Below are 23021 nucleotides of genomic sequence, written 5' to 3' on the forward strand. Positions count from 1 at the left end.
ACTTCAGCTGCTTAACAGTCTGTGGTTGTCGTCTAATCTCACGAGGCACCATACTTTTTTTTTTGTATATTCCAAAGCATTTTCCAACATTTTCTCCCATTCTAGTCATATCTAATTACCCAATCATAATTTGTCTTGAATGTTGCAGACGTAGGACTCTTGATCAAGATGGATGCTGCATCATACAACAGGAGACAGATCTGGACTGTAAGCATACCAGCAGTCAAGCAAACACATACTTGTGCAAACGTATGATTACAAGTTCAATTAAATGTTTCTGCCCCATTGTGGACCTTCTCTTAGCAGAAATACAGGCAAGGTACATGCAATGCAATGATTGGGGTACAGTTGTAGTAAAGCTAAAAGCTCCATTGCGGCCATTATATCTTCTGCTGTAGTGGAGCCTCCACAACAATCTCCACATTCATACACTTCCTTAGCAGCACTTTGTACAGCAGCAAAGCCAGTTGCCCTATATTATTCCTATTTATTATTGTTTTCATCAGAATATCCACATTGTAACAACTTGCTTACAGACTGTTTAGTTTTGTCAGTGATCTCTGAGTGCCTCACAACTTTTGTTGACTTTTACACCTTACAGCTCAAAGGGCACAAGGATTTTCCCAATAGCCTTAACTGAACAACTTTATTTTTCTCTTTATATTTGCACCATTGACATACAACTGTCCCGTGCAGTCTTCAAATGGGATATTCAATTGCTTTAGCATTTTTGCTTTTAAAGCTGAAAGAACCTTATGTAAAATTCTCTTGAACTTCTAGTAATGTTCCCTATTTGCACATACAATGGAAATAAAAATGTCTGCACTGTTACAATGACAGGTTTTTTTTAATGAATAATTGCAGTTCATTATTTCCACCTTTAATTTGACATTTAACCTGCACAATTCAAGTGAAAAACAAACTGAACTTTAATTATTTGGGGGTAAACAATAACATGGTTGCATAAATATGCTCACCCTTAAACTAATACTTTGTTAAAGCACATTTTAATCTTATTACAGCATTCAGTCTTTTTGGGCATAGAACATCTTGCCCAGCAAATGCACTCCAAATCTGTCAGATGTCTGCGAGGGCATTTGTACACAGTTCTCTTCAGGTCACCCCACAGATTTTTCACTTGAATTCAGGTCTGGGCTTTTTGATCATCTTCTCATGAAACCATTCTTTTGTTGATGTGGTTTTGTTGATACCTATGCTTTGGGTCATTGTTGTGCTGAAAGGTTCTTTTGGTAATACCCAGTGTTGTTTCTTTTTTTAGCCAAAATGTTTAACCTTGGTCTCATCAGACCATGACATTTTTCCACATGCTTTTGACAGACTTGATGATTTTTGCAAAATGTAGCCTGGCTTAGATGTTTTTACAACCAGTATTTACCAGAAATTCATTCAGCTCTTTAATGTTGCTGTATTGGTCTTGACAACCTCCCAGACCAATTTCCTTCTCGTCTTTTCATCAATTTCGGAGGGACGTCCAGTTCTTGTTACTGTTGTTCCATATTTCATCCACTTGTTGCTGGTTGTCTTCCATGTGTTAAATGGTAAATGTAATGCCTTGGAATTTTTGTACCCTTCGCCTGACTGATACTTCCCATGCCTGCACGTCCATTTTAGGTGTTTTTAGAGGTGTATAGAAGCTAACACTTTGACTGGCCTGTGACAACACAGCCCCATACCCCCAAGTGTTTGATGTGACACATTCACTTCATCATCAGTATTAAAATGATATGCAATATGAACAACAGTAGACCTTCTGTTGGCTCATATCAAACACCTTAGCATTTGTGTCTTCTGGCATCAATGAGTTTTGGCTGCTTAACCACTTGTGTGGCTTGTTTTTCTTTGAACCACTGTCACTGGATACTCCCCATGGCTGCCTATAAGCACCTACTGCAGTTCTTGAGATGCTTTAACCGAGTGGTCCATAATGATTTAGCCCTTATCAAAGTCTCTCTTTATGCTTCCCATATCTGCTGCATTCAACATGTGTACTATGAGTGACCATCATGTGTCAATATTTTATGCATTATTTAATAAATAACCATGATAAACATGGCAGTAAAGTAGAGTGTTATAAGTACCGTTAGTTTTGCAACACCCACTGCATCTGGGAGGGATGCATCTGCAAACAATGTATCATGCAATGTGACACCAGTTATGTGATATTTTTATTGGATAATCACCAACATCCCCCAATACACACACACACTTGTGGCAAAAAGGGAAATTCTTTACATTTTTATATTGTCCAAATTTATAGGCTAATAATCACACTTATTCTGAGTAAACGTAGCATTACTTTAATTCACTACACTTATTTGACATGTTTTACATTGATTTTTACAAGACGGTATACACATTTTCAGTACATTAACACTTAAAAGAAATTTCAGTGTGTTGAACTTTATTCAAATTAAATAAACTAAAAAGTGGCCATCATGCATACTGTGGTTAATATGTGCACTACCATAAAACAGATCGCAGTGGAACTAATTCAATGTTTTATTGCTTTGAGCATTTAAAAAAATTAATTATGTGTATTATTCAAATCTGTATTTCTGTGTAATATTTGCATTTGTAATGTGAAAGTCTTTACAATTTCATGTATATATTTTGCTTTTTGTATAAACACTGTCCTCTGTGTAAATGTTTTGTGGTTAAACAATACATTATATTATTGTTAAATGTGGATGGAACTAACTATTAAAATTATTATAATCAGCTATTTGCTTTTTACTCTAGATTTCTAGATTCAAATTATTTTTACAACTCTTTTTACAGCCCTTAAAAAGTACAAGTTGGGACATTTTGTAAGTTGGAGTAACTACAAGAAACTGATTTATTAATTTTCTTGATCTTTTATTTAACTGACAAAAGTACAAAGAAAAGATTTTCACTGACCAACTTAATTTTATTTTGTAAATGTAAACACATTCACACACTCAAAAATGTTTGAACAAAATCTCAGATGTGCTATCGACCCACTAAGCGCTTATACATGACTGGCTGTATCTGCAGGAGAGGGAAAGGGTCGAGCAGGGAACGTGCGTGGCTCTCCGAATGTGATGCTGCACTAAAACCCTGCCTCTGTCAAGTGAAAAGAAGCGGTTGCCACAGAGTTCGCTGGAGTTAAATACTGTGTAAGCACATGGCGTGGTCAGATGAGACCATTTTCAACTTAAGGGAAAACAGACATCAAGTTTTTCAGGCCAAAAATCAAATGGGTCATCAAGACTGTTAGCAGCATTTGGTGCAAAAGCCAATTATCTGTGATAGTATTGGGGGCATCAATGACCATGGCATGTGTGTAAAGGTACCATTGACGCTGATGCGACCCAAATCTTGTATTAAGCAAGAATGGGTTAAAATTCCACTTGCAAAACTGTCAAGTAAGGAAACTCTCAATTTAATTTTTAAACATTTGACTTGCTGTATAGTAAATAAAGGCAAAAGGGAACAGTAGTTTTGAGCTCGATAGTCCAAAGAAAATAAGCTATATTGGCTATTAAAAGCCATAGTTTAGTTGTTCAAATAAATTAAATGACCACTACATGCTAACCATTAAAACCACAAAAAATATCAAACATATTTAAAAACAACTATGCCACAAGGCAATAGGAACTCAAAAATATATTGTTGACATGTTTAATAAGTACAGAAACACTGATACATAATAATAAATATAAAAGCATAAAGGGATACATTTTTTTTTAAAAATTGCAGCATCTTATCAGTACTCTTGATGCCATGACACCACTCCCTCTCTGTATAACTGTACAGCATAGACATTAATAAAAACAAAGTGTAGGAAATATAAAACTGCAAGCTTTTCGCCAACGTGTACCAAAATAGCCTAATATTCTTCATTACTCAAAAGAAGGTAAAAAATGTTTTTTTTTTTTTTTTTTTTTTTTTTAATTCTCAAGAATTAAAACTGAGAATTTGAAGGGTGACTCACACTGTTGAGCCTATACAAGTTTATCAAATGTTTTTACATGGCTAAAAGCAGCTAGGGCACTTGTACTGTGCTGGCGGCTGTACAGTGTTGAACAGTATCAGAGTCAGTGTCATTTTCCTGAGAGAACATAGTGTTAAATTGAGCTTGAGCCTCATGATTGAGTTTGTGCATGAGAGGGCCACTCAGACCTCTAACACAGTGAACACGCACAAGTCCTGACTGTCCAGCTGAAAGCACCCAGCTGTGAGCTTCCATGTTCGGATTAAAGCGCACCTGTAGAAAAGAAAAAAATATTTAAATAACAACATTAAAATCACTTACTGTCTCGTAAACAGACCCACATTTTATTTTTATCTCAGTGTTTTCTTCTTAATTCTCACGTTAATTCTCTATATTATTGGTCTACATAGCTAGCAAGTAATAGTTGTATAGAACATCTCTTTTTTCATCTTTTATAGACATTTGTACCTAATTTAATTTTAGGGCATTGGGTTTAAAAATAAATTAGATAATAAAGACAGTAGTACTTATAAATAGGGTACTACTAAATTGACGCAGAAAATTAGCTTAATTTCATGGACCTCGTTTTACAAATATCACAGATTTCATGGCAGTCATTAAATAACATACCTAAATTGAATGACAGAATAAATGGAAGCTACAATACTCAGCGCAGTCTACCTTATTAGTTGAAAGACAAAAATTCTTGTCCATGTTTTGCACTCAATACATAAACACATACATCAAACATTGGCTCTGTCCTAGTGGGCTCTCTACATAGACGCATTTTATGTCATCCTACGCGCGCTTCCGAGAAGAAGGCTGTCCGAATTCTTAGCTGCTATACAAATTGCTCCTTCGTTATTCAGTCAGGTTATCATTTCGAATGATACGAAGGTGTACAAGTGTAATTTATTTGCAAAATTTGGGATAGTCAGTGAAAATTTAACCATTTTCGGGATACGGAGGAGATGCGGGTTAGCGGGTTGTGCTGCCTCAGCCCATTGGTTTGAATTGCCTGAGGCTATCTGTGTTAACTTAGTAAGCGAAAACTGTGGTCGCCGTCTAAGTAGTGTGTCTGAATAACCTGCTTTATAAGTTTGATGTCTTATTAAATTATTCTCTCTACTTAGGCAGCTGCCCAGGTAGGTAGTAGACAGCAAGACAGCTCAATAGGTTTTCAAACAGACCCATTGTCAGCACACTACACCACAAAAAAGTCTGTTACACTTAATTGTGATGCCATATGATTGCAACAACCGCCTCATATCGCATATTGCACAAATTTAATATTTCACGTGACACGGTTCATTTTAAGGTATGCGACACGATTCTTTTTTTGTTTTGACTAAATGGTTTCAAAAGATCAATTCTGTAAGCACAGTAGTTGGGAAATTCATGACATACTCTTTTCCTAATAGCCATGCGTCTCAACATTTGTGAAAGTGAATGCGAGAAATGCACATTTAGGCCTGGACAATATAACAATAAAGATTACAGCATGTATATCATAAATACATGTTTATATTGTTTTTGTAACTGTTCCTGTTTCCAAACAAGTCAAATGCAATTAATAAATTGTCCACTTTCCACCTGCCACTTCAAATAAGCATTTAAAACTAAAAACAGTCATTTAAAGTGTCAAATTGGTTTGGTTTTATTAAATCAGATGTCTCACAGAATAATTCTTTGCAATTATTGCAAGCGGTGCAAGCTGTCCAAAATAGTTACCACCAGGTGTTACATCATCGAAAAACTGACCATAAAAAATTTATTGGGATACACCTCCTAATCACTGAATTCAAGTGTTTCATTTAGACCTATTGCCAACTGAGTGGTATTCAGAATCAGAATCAGAATCAGCTTTATTTGCCAAGTATGTTTACACACAAGGAATTTGTTTTTGGCTGCTGTTAGCTCTCTACAATATAAAAACAATACAATATACAGAAAAAAACGTTATGTTGAAATTTAACACGCTAGGCAGAATTTTGAATATATACAGAAAATAGAAAAATAGTAAGATAAGATAAATAGTGAAAATTAAAATGAAATTCTAGTATTTTACAGTATGTATAAAGTGCAACGTGGCATGTAAACATCAGTTTGGTTTTAGTTATTAATAAGTAATAGCATTTGGAAAAAAACTGTTACTGTGTCTGTCTGATTTTGTGTGCAGGGCTCTGTAGCGTCTGCCAGAGGGTAGGAGGCTTAAAAGTTTGTGAGTCCGTGATTATTTTTTCTGCCCGGTTCCTGGTTCTTGTTGTGTATAAGTCCTGGAGGGTGAGCAAAGGAGCACCAATGATTTTTTCTGCCCTTTCCATAACTCTTTGCAGTCTGCATCTGTCCTGTTTTGAGGCTGATCCAAACCATACTGTGATAGATGTGCACAGGACAGATTCAATAAGTGCCATGTAGAATTGTTTTAACAGCTCCTGTGGCAGACCATGTTTCCTCAGTTGACACAGAAAGTACATCCTTTGCTGGGCCTTTTTGATGATGGATTTGGTGTTAGACTCCCACTTTAGGTCATTGCAAATTGTAGTTCCCAAGAACCTGAAGGTCCCCACAGTAGACACGGTGCTGTTGGATATTGTGATGAGGAGCAGTATTGAGGGTTTCCTCTTAAGGTCCACTATCATCTCTACAGTCTTCAGTGTGTTCAGCTCTAGGTTATTCCGACTGCACCAAAGCACCAACCGTTCAATCTCCTGCCAATATGCAGACTCATCTCCATCCTGGATTAATCCAATGATTGTAGTGTCGTCTGCAAACTTTATGAGTTTGACTGTTGGGTCTGTAGAGGTGCAGTACTGTGATAGAGGGTTTTTTGGGAATTGGGATGATGGTGGAGCGTTTGAAGCAGGATGAGACTTTACAAAGATCTTCAACGTGTCACTGGAGCTGTGTAAAGATAGGAGCCAGCTGGTCCGCACAGGCTTTGCCTTCCTGTTTTTTTTGTCTTTGGAAGAGTTGTCTCACGTCCATCTCACATATTTTTAATGTGGACCGTGGGGAAAAGTGTGGTGATAGCTGAAGGTATGATGTGGGTTGTTGATGTGCAGTGGTGGAAGGGTTTGAGTGAATGTGTCCTTTTCAAACCTGCAAAAGAAGATATTAAGGTCATTAGTCAGGTCTTTGTTTGCCTTAGTGGAGTAGTTGGGTGATCTCCTGTAGTTAGTTATCTCTTGCAGTCCTCTCCATACTGATGTTCAGTCGCTGGCTGATAAACTGTTTTCCAGCTTTTCAGTGTAGCTGTTTTTGCAACTCTGATCTCTTTATTCAGCATGTTTCTGGCCTGTGTGTACATGGCTCTATCCCCAATTTCTGTAGGCATCTTCCTTTCCTTGACGAAGTTTCCTTAATCTGGCTGTAAACCATGGCTACACTCCAATCAGTGCAGTCAAAACAGTTCTGGTCCATTTCCTTAGTTTGAACCACAGGCTTAGTTGATTTCAGTTTCTGCCTGTATGTTGGAACAAGATGAACCAAACAGTGATCAGAATGTCCCAAAGCTGCATGAGGCACAGAGCGGTATGCATCTTTAATTAGGGTAGCAGTGGTCCAATGTGTTATTGCCCCTGGTGGGACAATGGATGTGTTGTCTGTAGTTTGGTAGTTCGTGGTTCACTCCAATCAGTGCAGTCAAAACAGTTCTGGTCCATTTCCTTAGTTTGAACCACAGGCTTAGTTGATTTTAGTTTCTGCCTGTATGTTGGAACAAGATGAACCAAACAGTGATCAGAATGTTCCAAAGCTGCATGAGGCACAGAGCGGTATGCATCTTTAATTAGGGTAGCAGTGGTCCAATGTATTATTGCCCCTGGTGGGACAATGGATGTGTTGTCTGTAGTTTGGTAGTTCGTGGTTCACTCCAATCAGTGCAGTCAAAACAGTTCTGGTCCATTTCCTTAGTTTGAACCACAGGCTTAGTTGATTTTAGTTTCTGCCTGTATGTTGGAACAAGATGAACCAAACAGTGATCAGAATGTTCCAAAGCTGCATGAGGCACAGAGCGGTATGCATCTTTAATTAGGGTAGCAGTGGTCCAATGTATTATTGCCCCTGGTGGGACAATGGATGTGTTGTCTGTAGTTTGGTAGTTCGTGGTTCAATTTTGCCCTGTTAAAGTCCCCAATGATTATAAAAAGTGAGTCCGCATGTTTCTGCTCTAAACAGGTTATCTAGTCAGCCAGTTCACTAGTGCACCGGCGCGCTTTCCCCGTCTTTGTGTTCTCCATGTCGCGCAAAGAGCCGCTGCTCCACAAACAAATATGTCCATAAAACTATACGGGTTTGTAAAAAAAAAAAAAAGGAGAAAAACTGTTTGCAGTGAGCTGCCGAATGTTAAGCAGCTCTTCCCTGGTGTATGTTATCGGGTTTGCATAACAAAACGCACAAAATAAACAAAAACAAAGAAAAAAACAGAGAGCACTGTGCTGAGGCTGCCATCCGTAGTGCCATTGTGAGAGTGATAACATTATTAAAAAGTGGAAGCGGTTAGGAACCTCAGCAACTTGGCCACAAAGTGGCAGACCATGTAGAGTTAAAGAGCGCACATAGTACATAAAAGTCACCAACGACTTACATCACCAAGCACATGCCAAGTGGCAGATGGTGTAAGTGGAAACTTGTCCTTTGGAGTGACAAATCATGCTTTTCTATCTGGCAGTCTGACAGATGAATCTGGGTTTGGTTTAATCCAGGGGAAATGTTACCTGTCTGACTGCATTGTGCCAACTGTAAAGTTTGATGGAGGAGAAATAATGCTATGGAGAAGTTTTCAGGGGTTGGCCTAGTTTTTGTATATTTATTAGTTCCAGTAAATATACAAAAATATTTTAGACAATTGCCTATATATACACATTTACAGTGGTACCTCAGAACATGACGTGCCCTAAACTCTGAATTTTTGAAACTCGACGCCCTTCGTATCCTTTAAACTCTATGTGGCGTGACTGCCACTTTGTTCAGCGCTTTGCTTGAGTGGCGAGGTAAAACGTCATCAAAGTGCGAAAATTTATTAATGTGGATTACCAGCAAATTCAGTTAAGCATACACATGTATGCTGGATTTTCTGTTTAACTTTTAAACTTGTGTTATAGCATGGGGTCCTGAGAAAATGTAAGAGCCTTTCTGAGAAACACTTATTGTTAAAAAAATGGTTACATGTATTAAAAGAATGACATAGAAACACTAAACTTCTCTTAATTATTACTTCTTATAGGTTCTCTTCACTAATGAGATTCCTTGCTTACTGATTTAGTACAATAAGTAATGCTAAGCTTTGTGAACCGCCACACTCCATAGGAAATAATGGCACAGCAAGAAGGTGGTTTTATATACTGTGTATATATATATATATATATATATATATATATATATATATATATATACACAGTATATATACAGTATATATATATATATACAGTGTATCACAAAAGTGAGTACACCCCTCACATTTCTGCAGATATTTAAGTATATCTTTTCATGGGACAACACTGACAAAATGACACTTTGACACAATGAAAAGTAGTCTGTGTGCAGCCTATATAACAGTGTAAATTTATTCTTCCCTCAAAATAACTCAATATACAGCCATTAATGTCTAAACCACCGGCAACAAAAGTGAGTACACCCCTTAGTGAAAGTTCCTGAAGTGTCAATATTTTGTGTGGCCACCATTATTTCCCAGAACTGCCTTAACTCTCCTGGGCATGGAGTTTACCAGAGCTTCACAGGTTGCCACTGGAATGCTTTTCCACTCCTCCATGACGACATCACGGAGCTGGCGGATATTCGAGACTTTGCGCTCCTCCACCTTCCGCTTGAGGTAGCCCCAAAGATGTTCTATTGGGTTTAGGTCTGGAGACATGCTTGGCCAGTCCATCACCTTTACCCTCAGCCTCTTCAATAAAGCAGTGGTCGTCTTAGAGGTGTGTTTGGGGTCATTATCATGCTGGAACACTGCCCTGCGACCCAGTTTCCGGAGGGAGGGGATCATGCTCTGCTTCAGTATTTCACAGTACATATTGGAGTTCATGTGTCCCTCAATGAAATGTAACTCCCCAACACCTGCTGCACTCATGCAGCCCCAGACCATGGCATTCCCACCACCATGCTTGACTGTAGGCATGACACACTTATCTTTGTACTCCTCACCTGATTGCCGCCACACATGCTTGAGACCATCTGAACCAAACAAATTAATCTTGGTCTCATCAGACCATAGGACATGGTTCCAGTAATCCATGTCCTTTGTTGACATGTCTTCAGCAAACTGTTTGCGGGCTTTCTTGTGTAGAGACTTCAGAAGAGGCTTCCTTCTGGGGTGACAGCCATGCAGACCAATTTGATGTAGTGTGCGGCGTATGGTCTGAGCACTGACCGGCTGACCCCCCACCTTTTCAATCTCTGCAGCAATGCTGACAGCACTCCTGCGCCTATCTTTCAAAGACAGCAGTCGGATGTGACGCTAAGCACGTGCACTCAGCTTCTTTGGACGACCAACGCGAGGTCTGTTCTGAGTGGACCCTGCTCTTTTAAAACGCTGGATGACCTTGGCCACTGTGCTGCAGCTCAGTTTCAGGGTGTTGGCAATCTTCTTGTAGCCTTGGTCATCTTCATGTAGCGCAACAATTCGTCTTTTAAGATCCTCAGAGAGTTCTTTGCCATGAGGTGCCATGTTGGAACTTTCAGTGACCAGTATGAGAGAGTTTGAGAGCTGTACTACTAAATTGAACACACCTGCTCCCTATGCACACCTGAGACCTAGTAACACTAACGAGTCACATGACATTTTGGAGGGAAAATGACGAGCAGTGCTCAATTTGGACATTTAGGGGTGTAGTCTCTTAGGGGTGTACTCACTTTTGTTGCCGGTGGTTTAGACATTAATGGCTGTATATTGAGTTATTTTGAGGGAAGAATAAATTTACACTGTTATATAAGCTGCACACAGACTACTTTTCAGTGTGTCAGTGTCATTTTGTCAGTGTTGTCCCATGAAAAGATATACTTAAATATCTGCAGAAATGTGAGGGGTGTACTCACTTTTGTGATACACTGTATATATATATATATATATATATATATATATATATATATATATATATATATATACATACAGTATATATATATATATATATATATATATATATATATACAGTATATATATATATATATATATATACAGTGTATATACATATATATATATATATATATATATATATATATACACATACACACACACATATATATATATATATACATATATATACATATATATATATATATATATATATATATATATATATATATATATATATATATATATATATAAATACATATATACATATAATGAAAAAAGGAGGCCCTACACCATACTAATAAATTATTGTGGTCTAAAACCAGGTGTTTGTTATTTTGTCCAACCCCTGTATATACATATATATATATATATATATATATATATATATATATATATATATATATATATATATATATATACATACTGTATATACAGGGGTTGGACAAAATAACAAACACCTGGTTTTAGACCACAATAATTTATTAGTATGGTGTAGGGCCTCCTTTTGCGGCCAATACAGCGTCAATTCGTCTTGGAAATGACATATACAAGTCCTGCACAGTGGTCAGAGGGATTTTAAGCCATTCTTCTTGCAGGATAGTGGCCAGGTCACTACGTGATGCTGGTGGAGGAAAACGTTTCCTGACTCGCTTCTCCAAAACACCCCAAAGTGGCTCAATAATATTTAGATCTGGTGACTGTGCAGGCCATGGGAGATGTTCAACTTCACTTTCATGTTCATCAAACCAATCTTTCACCAGTCTTGCTGTGTGTATTGGTGCATTGTCATCCTGATACACGGCACCGCCATTGGATGCACATGGTCCTCCAGAATGGTTCGGTAGTCCTTGGCAGTGACGCGCCCATCTAGCACAAGTATTGGGCCAAGGGAATGCCATGATATGGCAGCCCAAACTATCACTGATCCACCCCCATGCTTCACTCTGGGCATGCAACAGTCTGGGTGGTACGCTTCTTTGGGGCTTCTCCACACCATAACTCTCCCGGATGTGGGGAAAACAGTAAAGGTGGACTCATCAGAGAACAATACATGTTTCACATTGTCCACAGCCCAAGATTTGCGCTCCTTGCACCATTGAAACCGACGTTTGGCATTGGCACGAGTGACCAAAGGTTTGGCTATAGCAGCCCGGCCGTGTATATTGACCCTGTGGAGCTCCCGACGGACAGTTCTGGTGGAAACAGGAGAGTTGAGGTGCACATTTAATTCTGCCGTGATTTGGGCAGCCGTGGTTTTATGTTTTTTGGATACAATCCGGGTTAGCACCCGAACATCCCTTTCAGACAGCTTCCTCTTGCGTCCACAGTTAATCCTGTTGGATGTGGTTTGTCCTTCTTGGTGGTATGCTGACATTACCCTGGATACCGTGGCTCTTGATACATCACAAAGACTTGCTGTCTTGGTCACAGATGCGCCAGCAAGACGTGCACCAACAATTTGTCCTCTTTTGAACTCTGGTATGTCACCCATAATGTTGTGTGCATTGCAATATTTTGAGCAAAACTGTGCTCTTACCCTGCTAATTGTACCTTCACACTCTGCTCTTACTGGTGCAATGTGCAATTAATGAAGATTGGCCACCAGACTGGTCCAATTTAGCCATGAAACCTCCCACACTAAAATGACAGGTGTTTCAGTTATTTTGTCCAACCCCTGTATATATACAGTGTATCACAAAAGTGAGTACACCCCTCACATTTCTGCAAATATTTCATTATATATTTTCATGGGACAACACTATAGACATGAAACTTGGATATAACTAAGAGAGACTATAAGAGTAGTCAGTGTACAGCTTGTATAGCAGTGTAGATTTACTGTCTTCTGAAAATAACTCAACACACAGCCATTAATGTCTAAATAGCTGGCAACATAAGTGAGTACACCCCACAGTGAACATGTCCAAATTGTGCCCAAATGTGTCGTTGTCCCTCCCTGGTGTCATGTGTCAAGGTCCCAGGTGTAAATGGGGAGCAGGGCTGTTAAATTTGGTGTTTTGGGTACAATTCCCTCATACTGGCCACTGGATATTCAACATGGCACCTCATGGCAAAGAACTCTCTGAGGATGTGAGAAATAGAATTGTTGCTCTCCACAAAGATGGCCTGGGCTATAAGAAGATTGCTAACACCCTGAAACTGAGCTACAGCATGGTGGCCAAGGTCATACAGCGGTTTTCCAGGACAGGTTCCACTCGGAACAGGCTTCGCCAGGGTCGACCAAAGAAGTTGAGTCCACGTGTTCGGCGTCAAATCCAGAGGTTGGCTTTAAAAAATAGACACATGAGTGCTGCCAGCATTGCTGCAGAGGTTGAAGACGTGGGAGGTCAGCCTGTCAGTGCTCAGACCATACGCCGCACACTGCATCAACTCGGTCTGCATGGTCATCATCCCAGAAGGAAGCTGACGCACAAGAAAGCCCGCAAACAGTTTGCTGAAGACAAGCAGTCCAAGAACATGGATTACTGGAATGCCCTGTGGTCTGACGAGACCAAGATAAACTTGTTTGGCTCAGATGGTGTCCAGCATGTGTGGCGGCGCCCTGGTGAGAAGTACCAAGACAATTGTATCTTGCCTACAGTCAAGCATGGTGGTGGTAGCATCATGGTCTTGGGCTGCATGAGCGTTGCCGGCACTTGGGAGCTGCAGTTCATTGAGGGAAACATGAATTCCAACATGTACTGTGACATTCTGAAACAGAGCATGATCCCCTCCCTTTGAAAACTGGGCCTCATGGCAGTTTTCCAACAGGATAACGACCCCAAACACAACCTCCAAGATGACAACTGCCTTGCTGAGGAAGCTGAAGGTAAAGGTGATGGACTAAACCCAATTGAGCACCTGTGGCGCATTCTCAAGTGGAAGGTGGAGGAGTTCAAGGTGTCTAACATCCACCAGCTCCGTGATGTCATCATGGAGGAGTGGAAGAGGATTCCAGTAGCAACCTGTGCAGCTCTGGTGAATTCCATGCCCAGGAGGGTTAAGGCAGTGCTGGATAATAATGGTGGTCACACAAAATATTGACACTTTGGGCACAATTTGGACATGTTCACTGTGGGGTGTACTCACTTATGTTGCCAGCCATTTAGACATTAATGGCTGTGTGTTGAGTTATTTTCAGAAGACAGTAAATCTACACTGCTTTACAAGCTGTACACTGACTACTCTAAGTTATATCCAAGTTTCATTTCTATAGTGTTGTCCCATGAAAAGATATACTTAAATATCTGCAGAAATGTGAGGGGTGTACTTACTTTTGTGATACACTGTATATATACAATATATATATATATATATATATATATATATATATACACACACACATACATACATACATACATACATACATACATACATACATACAGTGGGGGAAATTAGTATTTGATCCTCTGCTGAATTTTTAAGTTTACCCCCTTAGAAAGACTTGAACAGTCTATAATGTTTATGGAAGGTTTATTTTAACAGAGAGAGACAGAATATCAACAAAAAATCCAGAAAAAAAACATTAAATAAAAGTTACAAATTAATTTGTATTTAATTAAGGGAAATAAGTATTTGATCCCCTACCAACCAGCAAGAATTCTGACCCCCACAGACCGGTTATGTGCCCATGAGGCACACAAATTAGTCCTGTCCCTGTATAAAAGACTCCTGTCACAGAATCAGTTTCTTCCATTCAAATCTCTCGACCACCATGGGCAAGACCCAAAGAGCTATCAAAGGACGTCAGGGACAAGATTGTAGACCTGCACAAGGCTGGAATGGGCTACAAGACCATCAGCAAGAAGCTTGGTGAGAAAGAGACAACTGTTGGTGCGATAATTCGAAAATGGAAGAAATACAAGATCACAGTCAATCACCCTCACTCTGAAGCTCCATGCAAGATCTCACCTGGTGGGGTAAGAATGATTCTGAGAAAGGTGAGGTCAGTCCAGAATTACACGGGAGGAGCTTGTCAATGATCTCAAGGGAGCTGGGAGCACAGTCACCAAGAAAACCATTAGTAACACACTTCGCCGTAATGGATTGAGATCCTGCAGTGCCCGCAAAGTCCCTCTGCACAAGAAGGCTCATGTACAGGCCTGTCTGAAGTTTGCCAATGAACACCTGAATGATTCAGAGAAAGCTTGGGAGAATGTGATACGGTCAGATGAGACCAAAATTGAGCTCTTTGGCATCAACTCCACTCGCCGTGTTTGGAGGCAAAGAAATGCCCGGTGGGGATGGTGTTCTTGGGGTCATATCCAGCATTTCTCTTCTCCCAGCTCCCTTGAGATCATTGACAAGCTCCTCCCGTGTAATTCTGGACTGACCTCACCTTTCTCAGAATCATTCTTACCCCACCAGGTGAGATCTTGCATGGAGCTCCAGAGTGAGGGTGATTGACTGTGATCTTGTATTTCTTCCATTTTCGAATTAACAAGCCAACAGTGGTCTCTTTCTCACCAAGCTTCTTGCTGATGGTCTTGTAGCCCATTCCAGCCTTGCGCAGGTCTACAATCTTGTCCCTGATGTCCTTTGATAGCTCTTTGGTCTTGCCCATGGTGGTCGAGAGATTTGAACGGAAGAAACTGATTCTGTGACAGGAGTCTTTTATACAGGGACAGGACTAATTTGTGCATAACCGGTCTGTGGGGGTCAGAATTCTTGCTGGTTGGTAGGGGATCAAATACTTATTTCCCTTAATTAAATACAAATTAATTTATAACTTTTATTTAATGTTTTATTTCTGGATTTTTTGTTGATATTCTGTCTCTCTCTGTTAAAATAAACCTTCCATAAAAATTATAGACTGTTCAAGTGTTTGTAAGGGGGTAAACTTACAAAATCAGCAGGGGATCAAATACTTATTTCCCCCACTGTATATATATACATATATATACATATATATACATATATAACTCGTATATTATATTCATTCATTACACACAGACTGATATATTTCAAATGTTTATTTCTTTTAATGTTGATTATTATAACTGACAACTAATGAAAACCCCAAATTCAGTATCTCAGAAAATTAGAATATTGTGACAAGGTACAATATTGAAGACACCTGGTGCCACACTCTAATCAGCTAATTAACTAAAAACACCTGCAAAGGCCTTTAAATGGTCTCTCAGTCTAGTTCTGTAGGCTACACAATCATGGGGAAGACTGCTGACTTGACAGTTGTCCAAAAGATGACCATTGACACCTTGCACAAGGAGGGCAAGACACAAAAGGTCATTGCTAAAGAGGCTGGCTGTTCACAGAGCCCTGTGTCCAAGCACATTAATAGAGAGGTGTAGGGAAGGAAAAGATGTGGTAGAAAAAAGTGTACCAGCAATAGGGATAACCGCATCCTGGAGAGGATTGTGAAACAAAACCCATTCAAAAATGTGGGGGAAATAAAATTAGAATATCATGAAAAAGTTGATTTATTTCAGTAATTCCATTCAAAAAGTGAAACTTGTATATTATATTCATTCATTACACACAGACTGATATATTTCAAATGTTTACTTCTTTTAATGTTGATGATTATAACTGACAACTTTGAAAACCCCAAATTCAGTATCTCAGAAAATTAGAATATTACTTACCAATACAAAAAAAGGATTTTTAGAAATGTTGGCCAACTGAAAATTATGAACATGAGCATGGAGGATAGTGGCCTTCAGCTCTTCTGAATTGTTGGGTCTGGCGTATCACATCTTCCTCTTCACAATAACCCATAGATTTTCTATGGGGTTAAGGTCAGGCGAGTTTGCTGGCCAATTAAGAACAGGGATACCATGGTCCTTAAACCAGGTACTGGTAGCTTTGGCACTGTGTGCAGGTGCCAAGTCCTGTTGGAAAATGAAATCTGCATCTCCATAAAGTTGGTCAGCAGCAGGAAGCATGAAGTGCTCTAAAACTTCCTGGTAGACGGCTGCGTTGACCTTGGACCTCAGAAAACACAGTACCAACACCAGCAGATGACATGGCACTCCAAACCATCACTGACTGTGGAAACTTTACACTGGACCTCAAGCAACGTGGATTCTGTGCCTCATCTCTTCCTCCAGACTCTGGGACCTTGATTTCCAAAGGTAATGCAAAATTTACTTTCATCAGAGAACATAACTTTAGACCACTCAGCAGTCCTTTTTGTCTTTAGCCCAGGCGAGACGCTTCTGACGCTGTCTCTTGTTCAAGAGTGGCTTGACACAAGGAATGCGACAGCTGAAACCCACGTCTTGCATACGTCTGTGCGTGGTGGTTCTTGAAGCACTGACTCCAGCTGCAGTCCACTCTTTGTGAATCTCCCCCCTTTTGAATAGGTTTTGTTTCACAATCCTCTCCAGGGTGCGGTTATCCCTATTGTTTGTACACTTTTTTCTACCACATCTTTTCCTTCCCTTCGCCTCTCTATTAATGTGCTTGGACACAGAGCTCTGTGAACAGCCAGCCTCTTTAGCAATGACCTTTTGTGTCTTGCCCTCCTTGTGCAAGGTGTCAATGGTCATCTTTTGGACAACTGTCAAGTCAGCAGTCTTCCCCATGATTGTGTAGCCTACAGAACTAGACTGAGAGACCATTTAAAGGCCTTTGCAGGTGTTTTGAGTTAATTAGCTGATTAGAGTGTGGCACCAGGTGTCTTCAATATTGTACCTTGTCACAATATTCTAATTTTCTGAGATACTGAATTTGGGGTTTTCATTAGTTGTCAGTTATAATCATCAACATTAAAAGAAATAAACATTTGAATTATATCAGTCTGTGTGTAATGAATGAATATAATATACAGGTTTCACTTTTTGAATGGAATTACTGAAATAAATCAACTTTTTCATGATATTCTAATTTTATGACCAGCACCAGAGTGTGTATATATATATACAGTGTATCACAAAAGTGAGTACACCCCTCACATTTCTGCAGATATTTAAGTATATCTTTTCATGGGACAACACTGACAAAATGACACTTTGACACAATGAAAAGTAGTCTGTGTGCAGCTTATATAACAGTGTAAATTTATTCTTCCCTCAAAATAACTCAATATACAGCCATTAATGTCTAAACCACCGGCAACAAAAGTGAGTACACCCCTAAGAGACTACACCCCTAAATGTCCAAATTGAGCACTGCTTGTCATTTTCCCTCCAAAATGTCATGTGATTTGTTAGTGTTACTAGGTCTCAGGTGTGCATAGGGAGCAGGTGTGTTCAAATTAGTAGTACAGCTCTCACACTCTCTCATACTGGTCACTGAAAGTTCCAACATGGCACCTCATGGCAAAGAACTCTCTGAGGATCTTAAAAGACAAATTGTTGCGCTACATGAAGATGGCCAAGGCTACAAGAAGATTGCCAACACCCTGAAACTGAGCTGCAGCACAGTGGCCAAGATCATCCAGCGTTTTAAAAGAGCAGGGTCCACTCAGAACAGACCTCGCGTTGGTCGTCCAAAGAAGCTGAGTGCACGTGCTCAGCGTCACAGCCAACTGCTGTCTTTGAAAGATAGGCGCAGGAGTGCTGTCAGCATTGCTGCAGAGATTGAAAAGGTGGGGGGTCAGCCTGTCAGTGCTCAGACCATACGCCGCACACTACATCAAATCGGTCTGCATGGCTGTCACCCCAGAAGGAAGCCTCTTCTGAAGTCTCTACACAAGAAAGCCCGCAAACAGTTTGCTGAAGACATGTCAACAAAGGACATGGATTACTGGAACCATGTCCTATGGTCTGATGAGACCAAGATTAATTTGTTTGGTTCAGATGGTCTCAAGCATGTGTGGCAGCAATCAGGTGAGGAGTACAAAGATAAGTGTGTCATGCCTACAGTCAAGCATGGTGGTGGGAATGCCATGGTCTGGGGCTGCATGAGTGCAGCAGGTGTTGGGGAGTTACATTTCATTGAGGGACACATGAACTCCAATATGTACTGTGAAATACTGAAGCAGAGCATGATCCCCTCCCTCCGGAAACTGGGTCACAGGGCAGTGTTCCAGCATGATAATGACCCCAAACACACCTCTAAGACGACCACTGCTTTATTGAAGAGGCTGAGGGTAAAGGTGATGGACTGGCCAAGCATGTCTCCAGACCTAAACCCAATAGAACATCTTTGGGGCATCCTCAAGCGGAAGGTGGAGGAGCGCAAAGTCTTGAATATCCGCCAGCTCCGTGATGTCGTCATGGAGGAGTGGAAAAGCATTCCAGTGGCAACCTGTGAAGCTCTGGTACACTCCATGCCCAGGAGAGTTAAGGCAGTTCTGGGAAATAATGGTGGCCACACAAAATATTGACACTTCAGGAACTTTCACTAAGGGGTGTACTCACTTTTGTTGCCGGTGGTTTAGACATTAATGGCTGTATATTGAGTTATTTTGAGGAAGGAATAAATTTACACTGTTATATAAGCTGCACACAGACTACTTTTCATTGTGTCAAAGTGTCATTTTGTCAGTGTTGTCCCATGAAAAGATATACTTAAATATCTGCAGAAATGTGAGGGGTGTACTCACTTTTGTGATACACTGTATATATATATATATATATATATATATATATATATATATATATATATATATATATATATATATATATATAGAGAGAGAGAGAGAGAGAGAGAGAGAGAGAGAGAGAGAGAGAGAGAGAGAGAGAGAGAGAGAGAGAGAGAGAGAGAGAGAGATTGAATGAATTCCAGTGTGCATACCTTGTATAATGCATTTAAAGGCATCTGGTCTACAAAGAGGATACCCTTAGTCTCTGAGGCATGTAGTTGCTTTACTATGGGCTTTTGATGGTACTTTGAAAAAGACCTCTGCCAGACAAAAACAAGAGCAAGTCAATGCATATTTTAAGAACAACACAACACAGAAAAAACCCACCACCACAAACAGAACACAATACTTCAGAATCCAGTTAAAAGTTTTATCATGAGCCAGTAAGATTACCCTATTTCGGGAGAAGTTGGGATGTTTTGTAAAATGCAATAAAAAGAATAATATATGATGTGTTATTACTCTTGAATCTTATTTACCCTACAGAAGTAAAAAAAGTTTACAGCTTTGGATTTTGTAAAGAAAAACACAAAAATGTGATGCCCGCAACAGACTCCAAAAACTTGAGACAGAGGCAAAATAATAGTGAAAAGTTTATAGAATATTCAAGTTACCGCGGTCCACAATAAACAGGTTAATTGGTGAGGAAATTATGATTGGGTATAAAAGGAGGAGCCAGCAAAGACTCAATCTGTATTTATAAGCGCTTTTAAACATACTCAAGGACACTGCAACCACAGAACATAAACAGCATGTTAATTAATCAAAGTTGACAAACCATGGACATACTGGACATATTGTAACTTGTTTAGGCTATATGTGGGAACCCCAAACAGAACAGAATTGCAATAATCCAGTCCATAAGTAATAAAAGCATGAACAAGCTAGACAAGGAGTGACTCAGTCTGGCACTGTTTTTAAGATGGAAAATGCTGGTTTTGGTAAGGATTTAATATGGGCATGAAATAAAAGTGAAGAATTAAAACCTAAACCAAAATTACAGAGAAAGTTTGTTTTTTGTTTTAATTCGAATTTTAACGTCATGTTTTACACTCTTTGGTTACATTCATGACAGAAACGGTAGTTACTCATTACACAAGATTCATCAATTCACAAGGTTATGTCAAACACAGTCATGGACAATTTAGTGTCTCTTTATCTATGTTTAGTATTTAGGCAAGCTTCTGTATTGTCAGACCAGTTTCCCTACTAAGTTCCTCCAACCGATGTTCTTTAGCTTTGAGCTGTCTTAGTTCTGGAGTATACCATGGGACAGGATTGTGATGTCACAACTTGTGATCTACGAATGGTATGCACGGAGAAGTCAATGATTGAGTAACAGGACATTGGTCTAATGTGCTCATAATAGCAGTAAGGTTGACATTTCTATAATTTCTGATGATGATACAGTACTGTGCAAAAGTTTAAGGAAGGTGTGAAAAATGCTGCAAAGTAAGAACGCTTATCAAAATAGAATTGTTAATTGTTTAACAAGTTATCAAAATGCTATTTGAATAAACAAAAAAGAAATTTAAATCAAATCAAAATTTGGTGTGAACACCCTTTGCCTTCAAAACAGCATCAATTCTTCTAGGTACACTATGTCCACTTACAAAATCAGGGATTTTGTAGGATTATAGTCAGGTGTATGATCAACAAATTATACCAAACAGGCGGTTATGATGCAAGTTAGAGGGAAGAGTAATCTGTAATGCAGACAAAGTCAAAAATATGTTGTAGCAAATTTGACATGTTTAGTAAGATCAAAGCTTTGCAACCAATTGATCAAATTTCCCATGAGCAACAACAAAATACCTGAGGAACCTAAAAAGGGTTTCATGAAGTTCACATAGTGTAGTGTCTGTCTTTGTCTGAAGTGGAATATAAACAGTGCTGACAATGACCAAAGTAAATTCCAGGGGGCAGTAAAAAGGACAAAATTTAAGTGCCTGAAGCTCCAGATTGGGTGTGCAGGAACGTGCAATAATAATGGTGGCATTGTCGCACCAGCTGTTGTTTACCATCAGACACACTCCACCTCTACCTGACTCCTTCAACCCCATTGGCTAGTATGGATGCAAGGCAGGGGAGCTCGGTGTGCCCTAGCCCTCAGCCTGTTTTGATGCAGGCTCTTTTCTTTCATGGCTGCCACTTCGGATCCCGTCCTTTATCCTCCCTTAGGATCCGTCATGCTATTGTGATAAAAATAGCCACATGAGCTCAGGAGTACTTCAAAAAACCATTATCACTTAACAATGCTGCATTAAAAATACATCAATTTTATGCAGAAATATCTCTGAATTCTATAAACCTAAGCTCATCTCAGATGAATCAAAAGTCAATTGAAATGTGTGCTATGCTCACATTAGTCAACAATTCAGCTTGTTTTCATATACAGTGATCCCTCACTTATCGCGGGTGTTACGTTCCAGGACCACCCGCGATAAGTGAAAATCCGCGAAGTAGCGACGCTATATCTATTTTAATATTTATACATTATTTTAGTAGTTATACACTATTTTAAGTTTTTATAAACCCTCCCCACTCACTTATACACTACATAACACTTACATTCACTACATAACACCCATTCCCTTAATAACCTTTCCCACTGTACCTGTTTCTTTTAAAACACTCCTTAAATGTTCATATATACTGTACACTAAAAGTGTTTTAAACTCTTAAACCTAGATACGTAATTTTTAAAATTTGATCAGCGACTGGTATACAGAGCAGCATTCTCTGGTTGGTTGCTTTCCATCAGTCAACCAATCATGTGTTGTTTACAATCTCACGTCGGCAAGTAGCGGCTCAAGTGGCCGCTGGGTAGGTCCTACTTTGCGTTTTTGGTGTGTACAGTATTCATCCTACGCATGTGAAGAACAAGTACCGCAAAAACCAGCGAAACAGCGAAAATACCGCGATAAATATTTTACACTAATATTTAAGTGAAAATCCGCGAAACAGCGAGTCCGCGAAAAGCGAACCGCGAAGTAGCGAGGGACCACTGTAGTTCAAAAACCATCCAGTATGTTATCAGTAAAGGGTGCAAAAACCAATACATGTCATAGTATGGGGGTGCATCAATGCCCATGGCATGGGTGTCTTGCATATGTGTGACGGTACCACTGATGCAGTATATTGGTATTTTAGAAAGGCACATGATGCCATCAAGGTGACATATTTTTCCGGGACGTCTATGATTATTTTAGCAAGCTGTTGCAAGGCCCTGTATGCGCTACAATTGTTGGTGACAACTGCTGAGCAGCTGAAATCTCTTATCAAGCAAGAATGGACAAAAAACCCTTTTGCAAAACTGCAACGATTCGTGTCCTCAGGTCCCAAACCACTAATAAGTCTCATTAACAGAAAAATGATAGAACACAGCCAAAAACACCTCTGTC

General features: G+C 39.5%; 1 protein-coding gene across 2 annotated transcripts in view; it reads right to left on the minus strand.

Moving 5' to 3' along the window:
- Positions 1-2292: 2292 nt before the first annotated feature.
- The window catches only part of gtf3c2 (general transcription factor IIIC, polypeptide 2, beta), a 72240-nt gene continuing 51511 nt past the window's right edge, over positions 2293-23021 (minus strand). The window contains exons 18-19 of one of the 2 annotated variants that reach the window (XM_063001984.1): positions 19770-19877; positions 2293-4249 (exon numbers count right to left, since the gene is read on the minus strand). In XM_063001984.1, the coding sequence (XP_062858054.1) occupies positions 4028-4249; positions 19770-19877 (330 nt within the window). In that variant the 3' untranslated portion in view covers positions 2293-4027. Of the gene's footprint in view, positions 4250-5656; positions 7079-19769; positions 19878-23021 lie in introns of those variants that run through there. The other variant, XM_063001986.1, reaches the window with a different exon arrangement.

This window comes from Trichomycterus rosablanca, chromosome 9 (genome assembly GCF_030014385.1).
Source record: "Trichomycterus rosablanca isolate fTriRos1 chromosome 9, fTriRos1.hap1, whole genome shotgun sequence".
NCBI lineage: Eukaryota > Metazoa > Chordata > Actinopteri > Siluriformes > Trichomycteridae > Trichomycterus > Trichomycterus rosablanca.